The 13,850-nt window shown below is 33.0% G+C and overlaps 1 protein-coding gene across 1 annotated transcript in view; it reads left to right on the forward strand.

Annotated features, from left to right (window-relative positions):
• Positions 1–13,850, forward strand: part of LOC145246576 (diacylglycerol lipase-beta-like) — a 138,684-nt gene that overhangs the window by 53,768 nt on the left and 71,066 nt on the right. The window contains exon 2 of the mRNA XM_080108187.1: positions 5,702–5,949. Coding sequence (XP_079964313.1) covers positions 5,702–5,949 — 248 coding nt within the window. The remainder of the gene's footprint in view (positions 1–5,701; positions 5,950–13,850) is intronic.

The raw sequence follows: 13,850 nt of genomic DNA on the forward strand, positions 1-13,850 counted from the left end.
GATCCAGGACTGGGAGCGGATATATGAAAACCAAAATTACCACTGAATACGAATTACAGAGAAAAATTTTAGTAAGGAATTTCTTTATAATCTTTAAGAATTAGTTAATTAGCAACTATCCAGATTATTAGCACTCAGCTTACAGTTACTGGTGCTACCAGATCAGGCTGCCTGAAGATATCGGCTTTCTGACTTAAATGCACCAAACATTGATGTTATTGTTTTTTTCTTCTCCCTCTGCAAAACAACCAAACTAAACACCATGAATAAATATTTGTAAATATGAAGAACTTGAAGCATAAAAACTTTTAACAAAATGATTAAACCCAAAACCCCTTTTCCAAAATGACTGGATTTGGTATTAAATAATCCAAACAGGGTCGATATCCCGTCAGACCAAACACCCAGCTTACAATTATTGATTTATTTCCATAAAATCAAATGTAAACTGATAGGACAAAATTCATCATGAATTAGGTGCATTGTAGATATTTAAAAAAAATTATGCGTCAATCTGTTCGTATTGATTAATCGATTATAGAAAATATGACATAATGCAATTAGAAATCAAGTTCACATGAAAAAAAATCAAATATTTTATGCACAACATATTTTTATGATGTGATAATACATAGTCTTAATTTTTCAGAATCATTTTCTAAATAGTCTCTCTCTTATATATATATATATATATATATATATATATAGGAAATTTATTACTGTGAGTCCAGAATGAGTTTGAGGATTTTCCTCTAGCTGAAACAATTTGTAAACTCATTCTGGGCTCACAGTAATAAATTTCCTATATACTGCTCTGACTACACATTGAGCACTCTAGTCTGGTTTTTTCACCACTGGTAAATAAATATATATATATATATATGTGACCATGTATATCTGTGTGTGGAACTCTCTACCAAACTACCTGTCAACTTTTAGTCTACAGGCTTGAAACTTATATATAAAGGAATTGAACCTGTGGAGTAAATTCAGTTTAGCTTTTAGCTGGTAAAAATAGCTGTTAAGTGGTTAAAATTGGAACTTGACAGGCGTAAAGTTGTCTGAATGTTACTACTACACATGCGCAAATATACATTTTTACCTTTTAACATTATTTTTAAAGTTTTTATATGCGTATGGACTGAGTTCAGATGATAATTAAATTTGGAGAACTAAATGTTTTGGTTTCGATATCACCCTCATCATATATGCTTTTAACTTTTGAAATCGCTACTTTTTCTTTTAACTTTTGAAATCGCTACTTTATATTGCGTGCAATATAATAGTTACTAGAAAATTGACTCTATAATAATAAATACGAAATCTGTATAAATTGAAATATCGTATTTAAATGTATTTTATAACCGGGCAATGTCGAGCGGCCTGCTAGTCTATGGTAAATACGCTGACTATAAAGTTCTTGTTGTTTTACAAATGTCCACAAGCATCAGTTAAAACGATTACATGTATGTTCAGTGATTAAACTAGTTTACCTTGTTCTCCCCCCCCCCCCCGCCCCCGACAAAGAAGGGATTGGACCTAGTAATTCACTCCTGTTCGTCTGTTTGCACTTTCCTCAATAACCACGCCATGGATTTTTTTGAAATTTTGCACAAACATTAGTCATGGTAAAAGTAAATTTTTGCTTTGACGGATTTTCCAGAATAACTCTGATTACTCGCTCAGGGACCATTATAGAAGCAAAATTTCCCCCAAATCGTTCATCCGTTTGTTTGCACGTTTCTTAATAACCACACCTTGGATTTTTTTGAAATTTTGCACAAGTCCTCGTGAAAGTAAATTTTTCACACATGTTCGGCTTGTTAACGATTATTTTTCCTTGTCATTTTTTTCAAAATTAGAAATAAGGTTTTTATCATCTAAATCTGATATCAACGTTTTCAGTGAATTTTTCTTAACACTGCCACTAATGCTAGCAATTTTCTAAAATATTAAAGCCTTTTAAATGAAATAATCGTTTTCTTACAGCATACTCTAATGTTGCTACAGTTTAATTATTAAAAAAAACAACTTTTAAGCAATGGTAAACTTTTTTTTTACTAGGGAGTCATCGATTATCAAGGCCCAGAGGCTATTCGAGGATGAGTTAATATGTATAAGAGTTATCGCAACAGCATAGTAATCGTTAGTGTTGGAAATTGGGTATAAGTTGATTATTTAAAGAGACGGCTCAACAGGAACAAGTTCCTCTTGAACTTGAAGACGACCATGTTATAGTCAGCTAGAAATCAGGCCAGCAGAACAGAATTCCACAGCCGGGAAGATCTAGGGAAGAAGCTTTGTTCATGGAATCGGCATTTAGATTTAGGCAAAAATATTGGGAGAAATTGTTGTTGGTGGCTGTAGCTAATGTTTTTTTGTAAAAGTTTGGCAATGGGGACCATAGATTGAAGCCCAGATGAGCACTTACCATGGAAATTAACTATTTATAAAATAAATGAAAACATGAGAAGTATTTAAAGAAACGATATGCTGATAGTTTACATGTATCTCCCTTAATATATATATATATATATATATATATATATATATATATATTACTCGGGTTTTTTTATATTCAAAAGTAATGGACTAATGAATTCAACGAGGTTGTTAGATAGTGCTCAATAAAAAGAGCTGATAATACTTGTTTATTGTTATATAAACATGCTCACATCCCGCTGCTACAAATAGCCACTTGTTTCAATCAAACAACAGATATCATCAGGCAGCGACTTGACTATTCAAAAATTCAATGAATAACCTATTATTCATTGAACTTTTGAATAGTCAAGTCGCTGCCTGATGATATCTGTTGTTTGATTGAAACAAGTGGCTATTTGTAGCAGCGGGATGTGAGCATGTTTTATATAACAATAAACAAGTAATATATATATATATATATATATATATATATATATATATATATATATATATATATATATATCTTATCCAGTTATTGAGAATTCTCGTTTCATTTTTTTTGTTTTAATTTTCTTCAAATTTAAAAAATTCATATTTTGTTTACTTTTAGTTTTTATTTCATGTTTAAGGAAAATCACACACAAATCATCACACCCGTACATCGTCAGCAATAGAAACTCACTTACAAACCTATGCATAAAACCAGTAATTATTGCAACTCTCCTAAACTTCTACATGCCTACCGGCCTATAACAGTTGTTTACAAAACACATAATGCAAGTAATGTAGCTACTATAAATTTAAAATTTATAGAAATCCACAGTTCATAAGCATGATGAAAAATCAAATTTAAGAGATAATGATTAAAAGATCAGACACATGCAGTATTTTTTGTTTTTATGTTTTACATAGAAGTCACCACTTATCAATACCCGGAGGCCTCTTGAGGATAAGGGTTAATGGGTGTAGTCAATGGGATTATAGCATAGTAATCGTAAGTAGTGAAAATTTGTAAATTGGATTACTTAGGGGTCGGTTCATCAAGAACTTGTTTACAATCAAATTGTAGTCAGCTGGAAAGCAAGCAAACGGAAGAGAGTTCCACAGGCGTGCAGTTTTAATAAAGAAATTTTGTTCATGGAATCTACGTTTAGATTTAGCCACAGATAAAATGGATGTTACTGATAGTGGTTTCAGAAGACGAGTTTTTTTTTTGTGAAAGTTTGATGGCGGGGGTGCTATAGATTGGAGCTCAGATGAGCACTTGCCATGAAAATAATGATAAAGCAGAGACAGGCTCGCAACGTCTCTTCTGTGGGAAAGAGGTTGTAAGTAAGAGAAAAGGCGCCCCCCCCTCACTAAGCTACGAAGTCTATTTTGAACTCTGTCAAGGTGGGATAAGCTGCTTCTAGCAGCTTATCCTTCCCAGATGTTTTGTTTTTAAATATTTATTTATTTAAAATTTCTAATTTCCAGCTTGTACAGGAAAGTTTTGACAACAAATTAGAAATTTTAAGTAAATGGTTATTTAAAAATAAAAATACTGCATGTGCCTGATCTTTTAACGTCTATGTTTTAAATTACTGTAGTTTTTTTTTCAGTATACTGGACAAAGTCTATTATCTCCTTTTTTACTAATATTCTAATATCTTTTTTCTTTGAACTTTTTGAAAATCAAAAGTTTCTAATGAATGTAAATAAAATATGTATTTGTAATTAATGTAATTGGATCAATTCTACCATTAGAATACAGAAATCTTAAAGAACTTTGAAGGCCGTTTGCAACATTTAAGTAAGATACTAGCATAGATAGATTCTAGAAAAGAAATTATTCTACCTAATAAGATATGCAATTAATTTTATGAAATAAATAGGTTAATATTTATTAAAAACAAATAGAATTGGTTATCTGAAAGCTAGCATTCATAGAAAAATATAAAATTTTTCTGTTTTTTTTTATTAACCAGTAACTGATGCTGTGAAAGTGATAAGGTAAAAATAGTCCTTAAAAAGTTGTAATCAATGACACTCTGAAAATCCGACAAGTTAATTTTATGTATTATACTAGTTTATATCCACTTTTTTAACAATGTTAGTATGGTAACTGGGTATGTCAATTTTCATCTTTACTTAGCTTCTACAGCTTTATAGCTAGTATGAAAACAATATTTGAAATGTTGTTGAAAAATATGTTACCTAATATTTAAATGAAAGAGTAACTAACTACGATGAATGTATTTAATATTCTTATTAGCAGAAAATATTAAGAAATTATGGTTTTAAGCAAAAATTTGTTTTGAACTAATTGTTAAGTGTTGAGACATTATGTTGAACAAAGATGGCAGCAGTAAATAAAATCGGCAAAGAATCAAATGCAGTTTCAATCTTGAGTGTTAAATAATTCCTAGTAACTAAGATGGCGGCGAAGAATCAAATGCAGGTTTGTGATAGACGACGGTAAACTAAGTGAATCCAAAATTCGACATTTTTTATAGTAAATTTTGAAGCTTCTGATTGGTCGGTTATTATAACGGTGATTATAAAAACAATTGTCGAAATCATTGGTGCCATACCCTCATTAGTAGTGAGGATGGTCTCTTAGCAGCTTTGGCTGTAGGGAGACAGGATAGAGTACACATCAAGGATCTCTTCTTGACACTCAGCCCGACAGGTGCGGCGCCGGGAATCGGCTCAGTACCTGTCGGACTGAGATACACCACTTGGGTATCACCCAGGAGGTTCACCCTCCCAGGCTTTGCCACCCAGCTTTCGGGTGGGGCAAGTTTATTGCTTGTCGCCTGAGGCGCCCGACCGGGGAATGCTGATGGGTGTGTCCACGCAATTTTTGTTGAGGCAAGAGTGGCTCTCCTTTAGGGGAGCTTGCCTATTCTCCCACTTTCTCGACCTTGCGTCAAGTATTGGTGATGTGGGCATCAATCTAAATATCTACCCTCATTAGTAGTCAAAAGCATTTTAACACTAATACTCTTTATGTGTATCTTTTTACGGATTATGGAAAGTAATTTGATAAAAAAAAATTAACATCAATGTTATATCGATTTCTTTAAATTTAGAAACGGGTTCAGTTAAAAAAGAAGTTAGATTTATGTAAAATTCAAATTCAGGTATTGACATTGTAAAATCTACAACCTTAGTAATGAGTACTCTTTCTATTCCTTTTTTGTTAGCCAATCCCGTTTCTATTTGCATACGAACAGACCCTAAAAAAATACGATAAGTTTTAATAATATATAAATATTTCATTTTTTTGTTGCAGGCTAATAGCTATTGCTATTGTGTTTTATGATCACAAGGAGAAAGTCCAGCTCAGTGAGTGCCACCTGGTTTGGAGATACTATGTTGGCAGTTTGGTTTTAATTCCGCTGAGTATTTGCCTCTCTGTGAGTGCCATTCATATCAGTATGAAAGGATGCATCATGGATATGGCCGCCAGGAGATACTTACCAATAATTCTGTACCTCAAGATGGGATTGGCAGTGCCGGAAGTAGTTTGGAACATCCTTGGTAAATAAAAATTTGAGTTTTTTTTTTTTAAAGTTTACTATCTAAATACTGGCTCATTTTATTCCATCAGTTTAATTAATTCTACCTGTTACATTGGAAGCTGAATGTAAGAGAAACCTTGGAGGTGTGTTGGGTGGGGTTTCATCAATCTAGTTTTAGGCAGAAACGTAAAATCCAAATGATGAGCCGCACCAATGTAACTTAATAACACAAAGAAAAAAAAGGAGGAGAGCTATAACAAGATTTACATTTATAACTAAAAGAATAAATGTGAACGTTTTCTTTTAGTTATCACTCTGTTACCTTAAAAAATGGGTTACTTGATTTAAATCAATAATACAACATAATGTTTTGAAATACTATATATATATATATATATATATGCGTTTTATTTTATTTTATTTTTTTATTTTATTTTTTTTTTCAGTTACATTTTTGTTTCAGCTACGCGACCGTTTTTTTGGCCGTTATGTAGCCTCCTCAGACTTTGCGGAAAAGAAGTCCTTTTTCTAGAAAAAGGCTACATGACGGCCAAAAAACAGTCGCGTAGCTGAAACAAAAATGTAACTGAACAGAAAAAAAACGGTAATAAAAAATAAAACGCGTATTTGCTCTACAACAGTATTGAGCACTTTTTTCAGGTTTTTACTAATTACCATTTCTACTAATATATATATATATATATATATATATATAATACAAACAAAAGATCCAAAGACATCTATTTGATATTACGTTTCTGAATTTTGGAAATAAGGATTGGTCATTTGTATTATTTTGATTTTTGTCCTAATGTTCTCTTGAGTGTCATTTTCATAACGTTTCAGTCAATATAACCTCCGACCTTGCGTGAAGAACATTGAAAAGCGGTAATATATGGAGAGATTGAAAAATCTGGTATGGCTGACCATATATGGAGGGAAAAGGGAAACCATCTACCTTTTATGAGGTGAAGTAAAAAAAAACAATGGAGAGTGAAATGACTCAATAAAGCAGCACATTTGTCAAGTGATGATCAATTACTAAGTAGACCTAGTAGAGAATTCAACACTATGGGAACCATTAATTATAAATAATAGATAATATATATAGTAATAAGTAGGTAGAAATTTATTTATATATATATATATATATATATATAATACAGGGTGGAATGATAAAATTGTCGCCCTAAAGAAAACAACATTACAACTTTATTTTAAAACGTTTATTGAAAAAAATCAATTCAGGTAACTTGATTATGTAGTAGAGCTGACATCTATTCATCCTTTAGTCTCAATCACCACCATGATACGGGTCCGGAACTGGGAGACAGCCTTTTCCATAAGCGCCTGCGGGAGCTCAGAAAATGGCAGTGATCAGGCTGGTTTTGGTGTTGTGGGAGGTCATGTTTGTGATGTTCTCAACATATGATCTAACGAAGTAGTCCAGCGGATTCAGATTGGCGTAGGAGGGGGCCAATGAGAGAAGGGTACAAAGTCGTAGCACTCCTTCTGGGTGTCTTTGGACTTGTAAGCAGGCACCTAGTCCTGCTGCCACACTCATGGTCTGCCAGCGCCCACCTGATTGTACTAGGGGATCGCCACACACTTCAGCACATCCGGGTACACTTTGGTGTTGATTTGAAGATGTGAGGTTGCATGATGTGGCCCTCACTTAAAACCACAACAAAGACCATAATCATAGCCGCAAACTTTGTTTTCATCACCCTGGGCATGTCCCTGTTATCTGCATTTTGAGGTCCCTGTTATTTGCATTTTGAGGGTGCTGGCAATGGTCCTGTTGTCATAACTTGGATCAGTAGAGAGCATGAGTTGTACAGTGGCGCATCTCTGATCTCCCTCTACATGTGTTTCGGTGGGTTTATTACAATACTAGAATTGTTCACAACGACCTGTCGTGCTGTTAGAGTATTTGGAAAAATTCAGTTGTGAAAGTGACCTTTTTCTGAAGGTTGCAGGTTCAATTCTCAGTGTGTGCAACTGAAAATACAATTGTGAACTTTTATTTTCTCATAGCTCACAGACTGAGAGCATGCTGCCCCATGGATTAAATAAAGGGTTCTGTTTGAAATTCTGTGCACATTCCTTGGTTCAATAGACACCTACACATGCAAAAACAAACATGGCAACCAGTGAAAACAATAGAGAATACATGGAATGAACATTTATTCGAAACAGGGTGCTTATGTCAACCGATACTTAAATCTAAAGGAGATAACCAGCATAGATATAGCAAAAATAAGCATATTTTGCAAGATATAATTTGGGACGTTGAAATAATCAGAACAATGAAAGAATGTTAAATGAAAAAAAATAATTAAAAAAAAGAACTGATTAAACGGTTATTGTAGCCGAGTTCCAGATATTGTTGGGATTAAAGTTCAATTCTCGCACGTGAGAGTGCAACAACAAATCATCAGAAAAGTTCTTATCAGAAATGTGACGACAGTTTGAAAGAAGAGAAAACGACCAAACACTTGATATTCAAGCAATTTTACTGGGTGAGTAAAATGAAATATAATGCAAAGTGAAAAAACGGACTATTGTACACAATGATGAAGATGATTAAGGATTTGCGAAACCTGATTCACTAGAACTTATCTGAGTTCGGATAACAGATGGTCTCATCCCACAATTTTGTCTCCTTTCGTGTGGATGGTTAACAGTTCTGCTTCGTCATATAATAGAATTGAATGCTGACTTCTCACCGCCATCTTCGGATGTCCGAGAAGAAGACAATATTCAAAGGGTAACGTGAAACAGAAGTGGGGTGGCCTTCAGTGACTGCCATTGTGGGCACACTGGAAGTTCCAATCTCTAGCTGGGGTTGAAAAAGAGGATGAAGCAAGATCTCTCAAGGTTTTTATAGTTTAATACACGTGACCCCTAAGGGGGTGGGGATAGGAGATCACTGCTAGCCAATCCAGAGCATAAGAAGGACAAGCACCATTAACAGGAGGAGCTACATAAATAAATTCAAATAATATTGCTGAAGCAGTCAGTTTACGAAAAGGAAACAAGTTAGCGATCAAACTATATCTGAATGCGGTTAGTCTCAGAAATTGCCAAAGCAGTAAAAAAAATACACGAATACTATATAAGATATAATAGTATACCTGCAAGCATTGGGTGAAGTTAGTCCCGGAAAATTCAACAACAAAAAAAAACCCAAGTTAATCAACGAACTTAAAATATAACAATGTTAAGTAACAAAATAAATTATTAATTAACGTATTACACAAAACAAAAGTAAACAACCTGTTACAATGTAACGATATTAATTAATCAACAACAAAAATTAAATAAACTTGTTTGAAATGATGGTAATTAATAAAAAACGAAAATTAAATAAAATTGTTAATTTAACGAAAAAAAAAAAATTTGTTTTTCTTTATTTTAGGTAATCGGTCAGCGTCAGGATGATTAAAACTTTTTTGAATGAGATTTTGAAGTATTTAAAATGTCAATAACAATCAAATTGTTCTCCAATTAGCCAATGAAAACTGCTTCCCTTAAGAGAAACAAAAAAACGAATATTTATCTTAGTCAGAATATTTGATTACCTAAAATAAAGAAAAACAAATTTCTTACTTTTTAATTTTTTATTTTCGTTAAAAAAAATTAAATTGACGGTTTAAATACTTTAAAATCTCCTTTTAAAGAAGTTTTTTTTAAATCTTTGTTAACAAGTTTATTTAATTTTTGTTTTTAATTAATTACCATCGTTTCATTGTAAGAGGTTGTTTGCTTTTTGTTTTGTGTATGATAATTAATAAGCGTCCCAAATTTTACCTTGCAAAATATGCTTATTTTGCTATGTTTATGCTGGTTATCTCCCTTAGATTTAAGTATCCTTTGACATAAGCTCCAAAAAGAAACCCAAATACTCCTAAAAAGCAACTTTATATAGGTAAGTCATTAGTTGGTACTCTATCTCATTTTGCTCCTATACTAAATAAAACTATTTAAACTAAGCTTTTTAGTTGCCGACATTTTACTTTTTAAATAAGGATAAATCCACTATTCTTAACCCACGGTGTCTTTCTTGAGAAGGAACAAGTTCCCCACAATGAGGCACTCTGGATTTATATTTTTATTTCTTTAAAAAAAAATTAAAATATCCATTTATTTAAATGTATTTTGTTTAAATGTTTTGTTTCTTGCATTAAAACATTTCCTTGTATTTAACTCTGCCCTTGTGGGGAGGCAAGCGAACTCCCAAAGTCTTTTTTTTTTCTTTTTTTTTTTTTTTTAATAATTTATGAGAAGATTTGTAAATAAAATTGCGTATTTCCTCCCAAAATAGAACATTGTAGATTGGAAAAGTTTGGTTTAAATCGTTTTATTAAAGGTTTGTAAAATATAAAAAAAAAAATACATTCTACATAAAAAAAAAAATAAATCTTGGTTGCTAAAATCGTCTATTCTTTCATATTTATCTACAGAGGCCATGTGTGTATGCGAAAGTCAAGGTCAAACTAGTGTCGATCGAAATTTGTCCTTTTGTTTTTTTGATTGATTTTCTTATTCTTTTCTTGATCCGAAATTGTTTACTTATGAAGATGGTGTAGGATAAGTATTTGTTTTCATTGGATTTGAAGGTGACTATGTTGTAGCCCAAAGGGAAGTAATCTTTATATATATTGTTTACTATAAGATGTAATGAATATGAGTACAACCGGGTTCTTCCTCCATACAAGAATATGATTGGCTGATTAAGCCATAAATACTAACTGATAGAACTGCCTGGGACAGACGTCAAAAGCATCACTCATTCTATAAGGAAATTAATACGAGATCATTACTTCTAATGCTGTAACCAAGACCACTCAACTACTTCAAACGAATATATACTTTTCATAGAGCATATCACTTTCATAGGACATATAAATTTAATAAGTTCTTTTGATGTATTATGAATTACATATGTCACTCTAGTTTCATAAACGAGTTTAATGTACCCTAACCCTAAACTGTTATTGAATTGTGATCACATAAGCTTCTCACTTTTAAGGATAATAATGAAAATTAGATGCCCATAAATCTGCGGTTCATTACGACATGGCATATTGCGCGTGTCGCTCTCTTGATTCATATCAAATATGATGTTTGTTGCAATATCAGTTTAGCAAGAAAGTTTCAGTAAAATCTACTGAAATTTTACAGTTCAGTGTATTTGAATGCCTACGGGACACTATCTTCAAGTGTTTAAAAATTAAAAGTAAAATCTCTCTGTATAGGAGTTTCTCTTTGTGTCTCCCTTCATGATCTCCTCGTCCTATATGAGTTACGGTATTGAGGTTCACAAATGTTCAGGAGTCATCTGCGGTCAATAAAGTGTCCTCCCACACTGCGTTATTGATGTTGGGCTTGGCTTGATCACATGCTGGGACCGTAGGGCGTTACAGATGTTCTTAAAAAGAAAAAAAAAAAAGGATCGGCTCAAGTTGAAAAGAATAGAGAAAACAAATAAAATATAAGAAAAACAACACCAGCCAAACACTTGTTTTTCATGTGTAACTCCGATTTGGGTATTAGTAAAAATTCTTGCCAATAATGTGGCTCCAGGAAGGGTAAAGCTTTGGAGACTGACAGCAGTGTTTTTTTTTTATTTTTGTGTTAAAAGGGTTTAAGACAAATTTAAATATTTCAGATTAGTATATTTTATTTAGTTGTTTGCGGACTCTTATCCTCGTCTTATAGTTGCTGTTTCATGACATTTCAACCAACTACTTCTCTGGCCTTAGTTAGGTTGTTAACTGTTCAATCCTACCCAAAACCGGCCAGAGGATTAGTTGGCCAAAACGAGTTGATACAACAACAACAACTATGGAAGGCAGTAATTAATGAAGATACGGTTGAAGATTCAGCATTCCTATCCTGTCGCTGTTAACCACCTGATCAAGGGCAGAAGAATAGTTTGCTGAAACGTTGTGAAACAACAACGATAAAGATGAGGATAATAGTCCGCAAATAAATAAATAAATAAATAAATAAAATAAATAAATGAAATACACAAATGACTCATTTCAAGAAGAAATCCAATAATAAAATATTTCAGATTAGCATTAAATTTGATGTAAAGCCACTAAACACAAACTATTATTAATATTCCCTGAATTACTTAAGACCTATTAAGCTTGAACCTTAAATTTTATTACGTTTTCTAGACTCAAAATCATGTAACGGATTTTGAACAAAATTGGAATAAGGATTATAGACATTACATCTTAATTTAATCTTCATAAGAGGTCATGAAATGGTGCTGTTCTGTGGAATTAGTTTTACCTGTTCTGGGACGGGTATTCTTCATGTTAATTATAAAAATTGCCTTGATCTAGAAGGATTTTTCCCTTCTGACTAATAATAGAACAAATATTACAGTTTGATCCTAACTCAAAGGTCAGATTCATTTATGATTCTCACATAGGATCAGTTTATAGTGAGTATCTAACTCCCCTCATCGTCGAAAAATCTCTAGAAAATCTTGCATAGGACCCTTTAGTTAATCCATAGGAGTAGATTGTTTTCATTCCATCAGCCATGAACTGGTAAAAGTTTAGTCATTTTTAATTATTTTCTTAGTATCAGATTAATGAAGATTTAATCTTTTTTTTTATTGTCATTTCACCGCTAACAAGGTACATCGCCACTTAGTCATGAGGGGCTACTATTTGGAACCAGATTTGCAGGATAATATTTATGGAGTTGAGCAGCGAGATGTTTATTCACATTACATTTGAATTTCTGCATGTCAGGGAAGCAGAGGCCTGGAGGGAATTCCAAAGTGCAGCAGTCTGAGGGAAAAAGTTATTTAAGTAGAAGGCTTTACGACATCTAGGGATCTCTACAATGTAGGGGCGAGATTTTGCTGCTTGTCAGGGTTGTTGAGGGTGTTGTCATCGTGGGGTTACTGATGCTCGGAGTTCATCAGAGCACTTGCCAGTGAAATACTTGTAAAATAGGCACAAGGATGCCACGTTTCAGTAGTGGGACAGAGGTTGGAGTTTAGTTCATAGTTCAAAACTTATTAGGTTGGCGTCTCTTTTTTGAACCCTGTCTAGGAGCGAGAGATTAGTGGCAGATGCATCAGCCCAGATGTGGCAACAATACTCCATGCATGAGCAAACCATGGTCTTGCAGAGATACAGGATACTCTCAAGCGTGAGTAACCTTTTAGCACTTTAGTTGTTGCGCTGCATGACTATAGAGTGTTGTTTCATAGTTTGAATACAAAAATCAAAAATTTCTGAAATGTGGCAATTTTTGGTCACATCCAGATGGCTCTTTTGGGGAGCTGAATTTTTCTCGACATAAATTTTATTAAACGTTAATCTCAGAGGAAGACAAGGAAAATGGACAACTTTTTTCATTTAAAGCTTCTTTCTCTGTCACTCTCTTTTCATTCATGTACAAACACTTCCATCTGTTTTAATGATTCCAGTTAACTGTGATCTATATATAAATACGATAGTGTGTGTGTTATTTTCTGTGACACGCTTACATCTTTTTTCTTCTGAGTAACTGTCGTTTAATTTTTATGACCTTCCAGTTCTTGTAATAAATAATGTTATCAAGAATTCTTCACAAGTTTCAGTTTCGATTCAAGCTGATGCACCCAACACATGTGAATATATTTTTTATTTTTGAAATCACAACTTTATAATATGTAAGACTCCATATAAAATTGACTCTATAATAATATATATGAAATCTGCATAAATTAAAATATCATATTTAAGTGTATTTTATGACCGGACTATGCCAGGCTTCCCTGTTAGCTTAGATAAATACTTTTACAGTTTTAACAAAAGAGCTACAATAATATCAGGGCGTTTCCATTTAAGTTGAACGTGCACAGAATGCCATCAATATATTATATATGAAGGATCAGGTCTC

Source organism: Euprymna scolopes, chromosome 24 (genome assembly GCF_053919585.1).
Source record: "Euprymna scolopes isolate OS-2025 chromosome 24, ASM5391958v1, whole genome shotgun sequence".
Classification (NCBI taxonomy): domain Eukaryota; kingdom Metazoa; phylum Mollusca; class Cephalopoda; order Sepiida; family Sepiolidae; genus Euprymna; species Euprymna scolopes.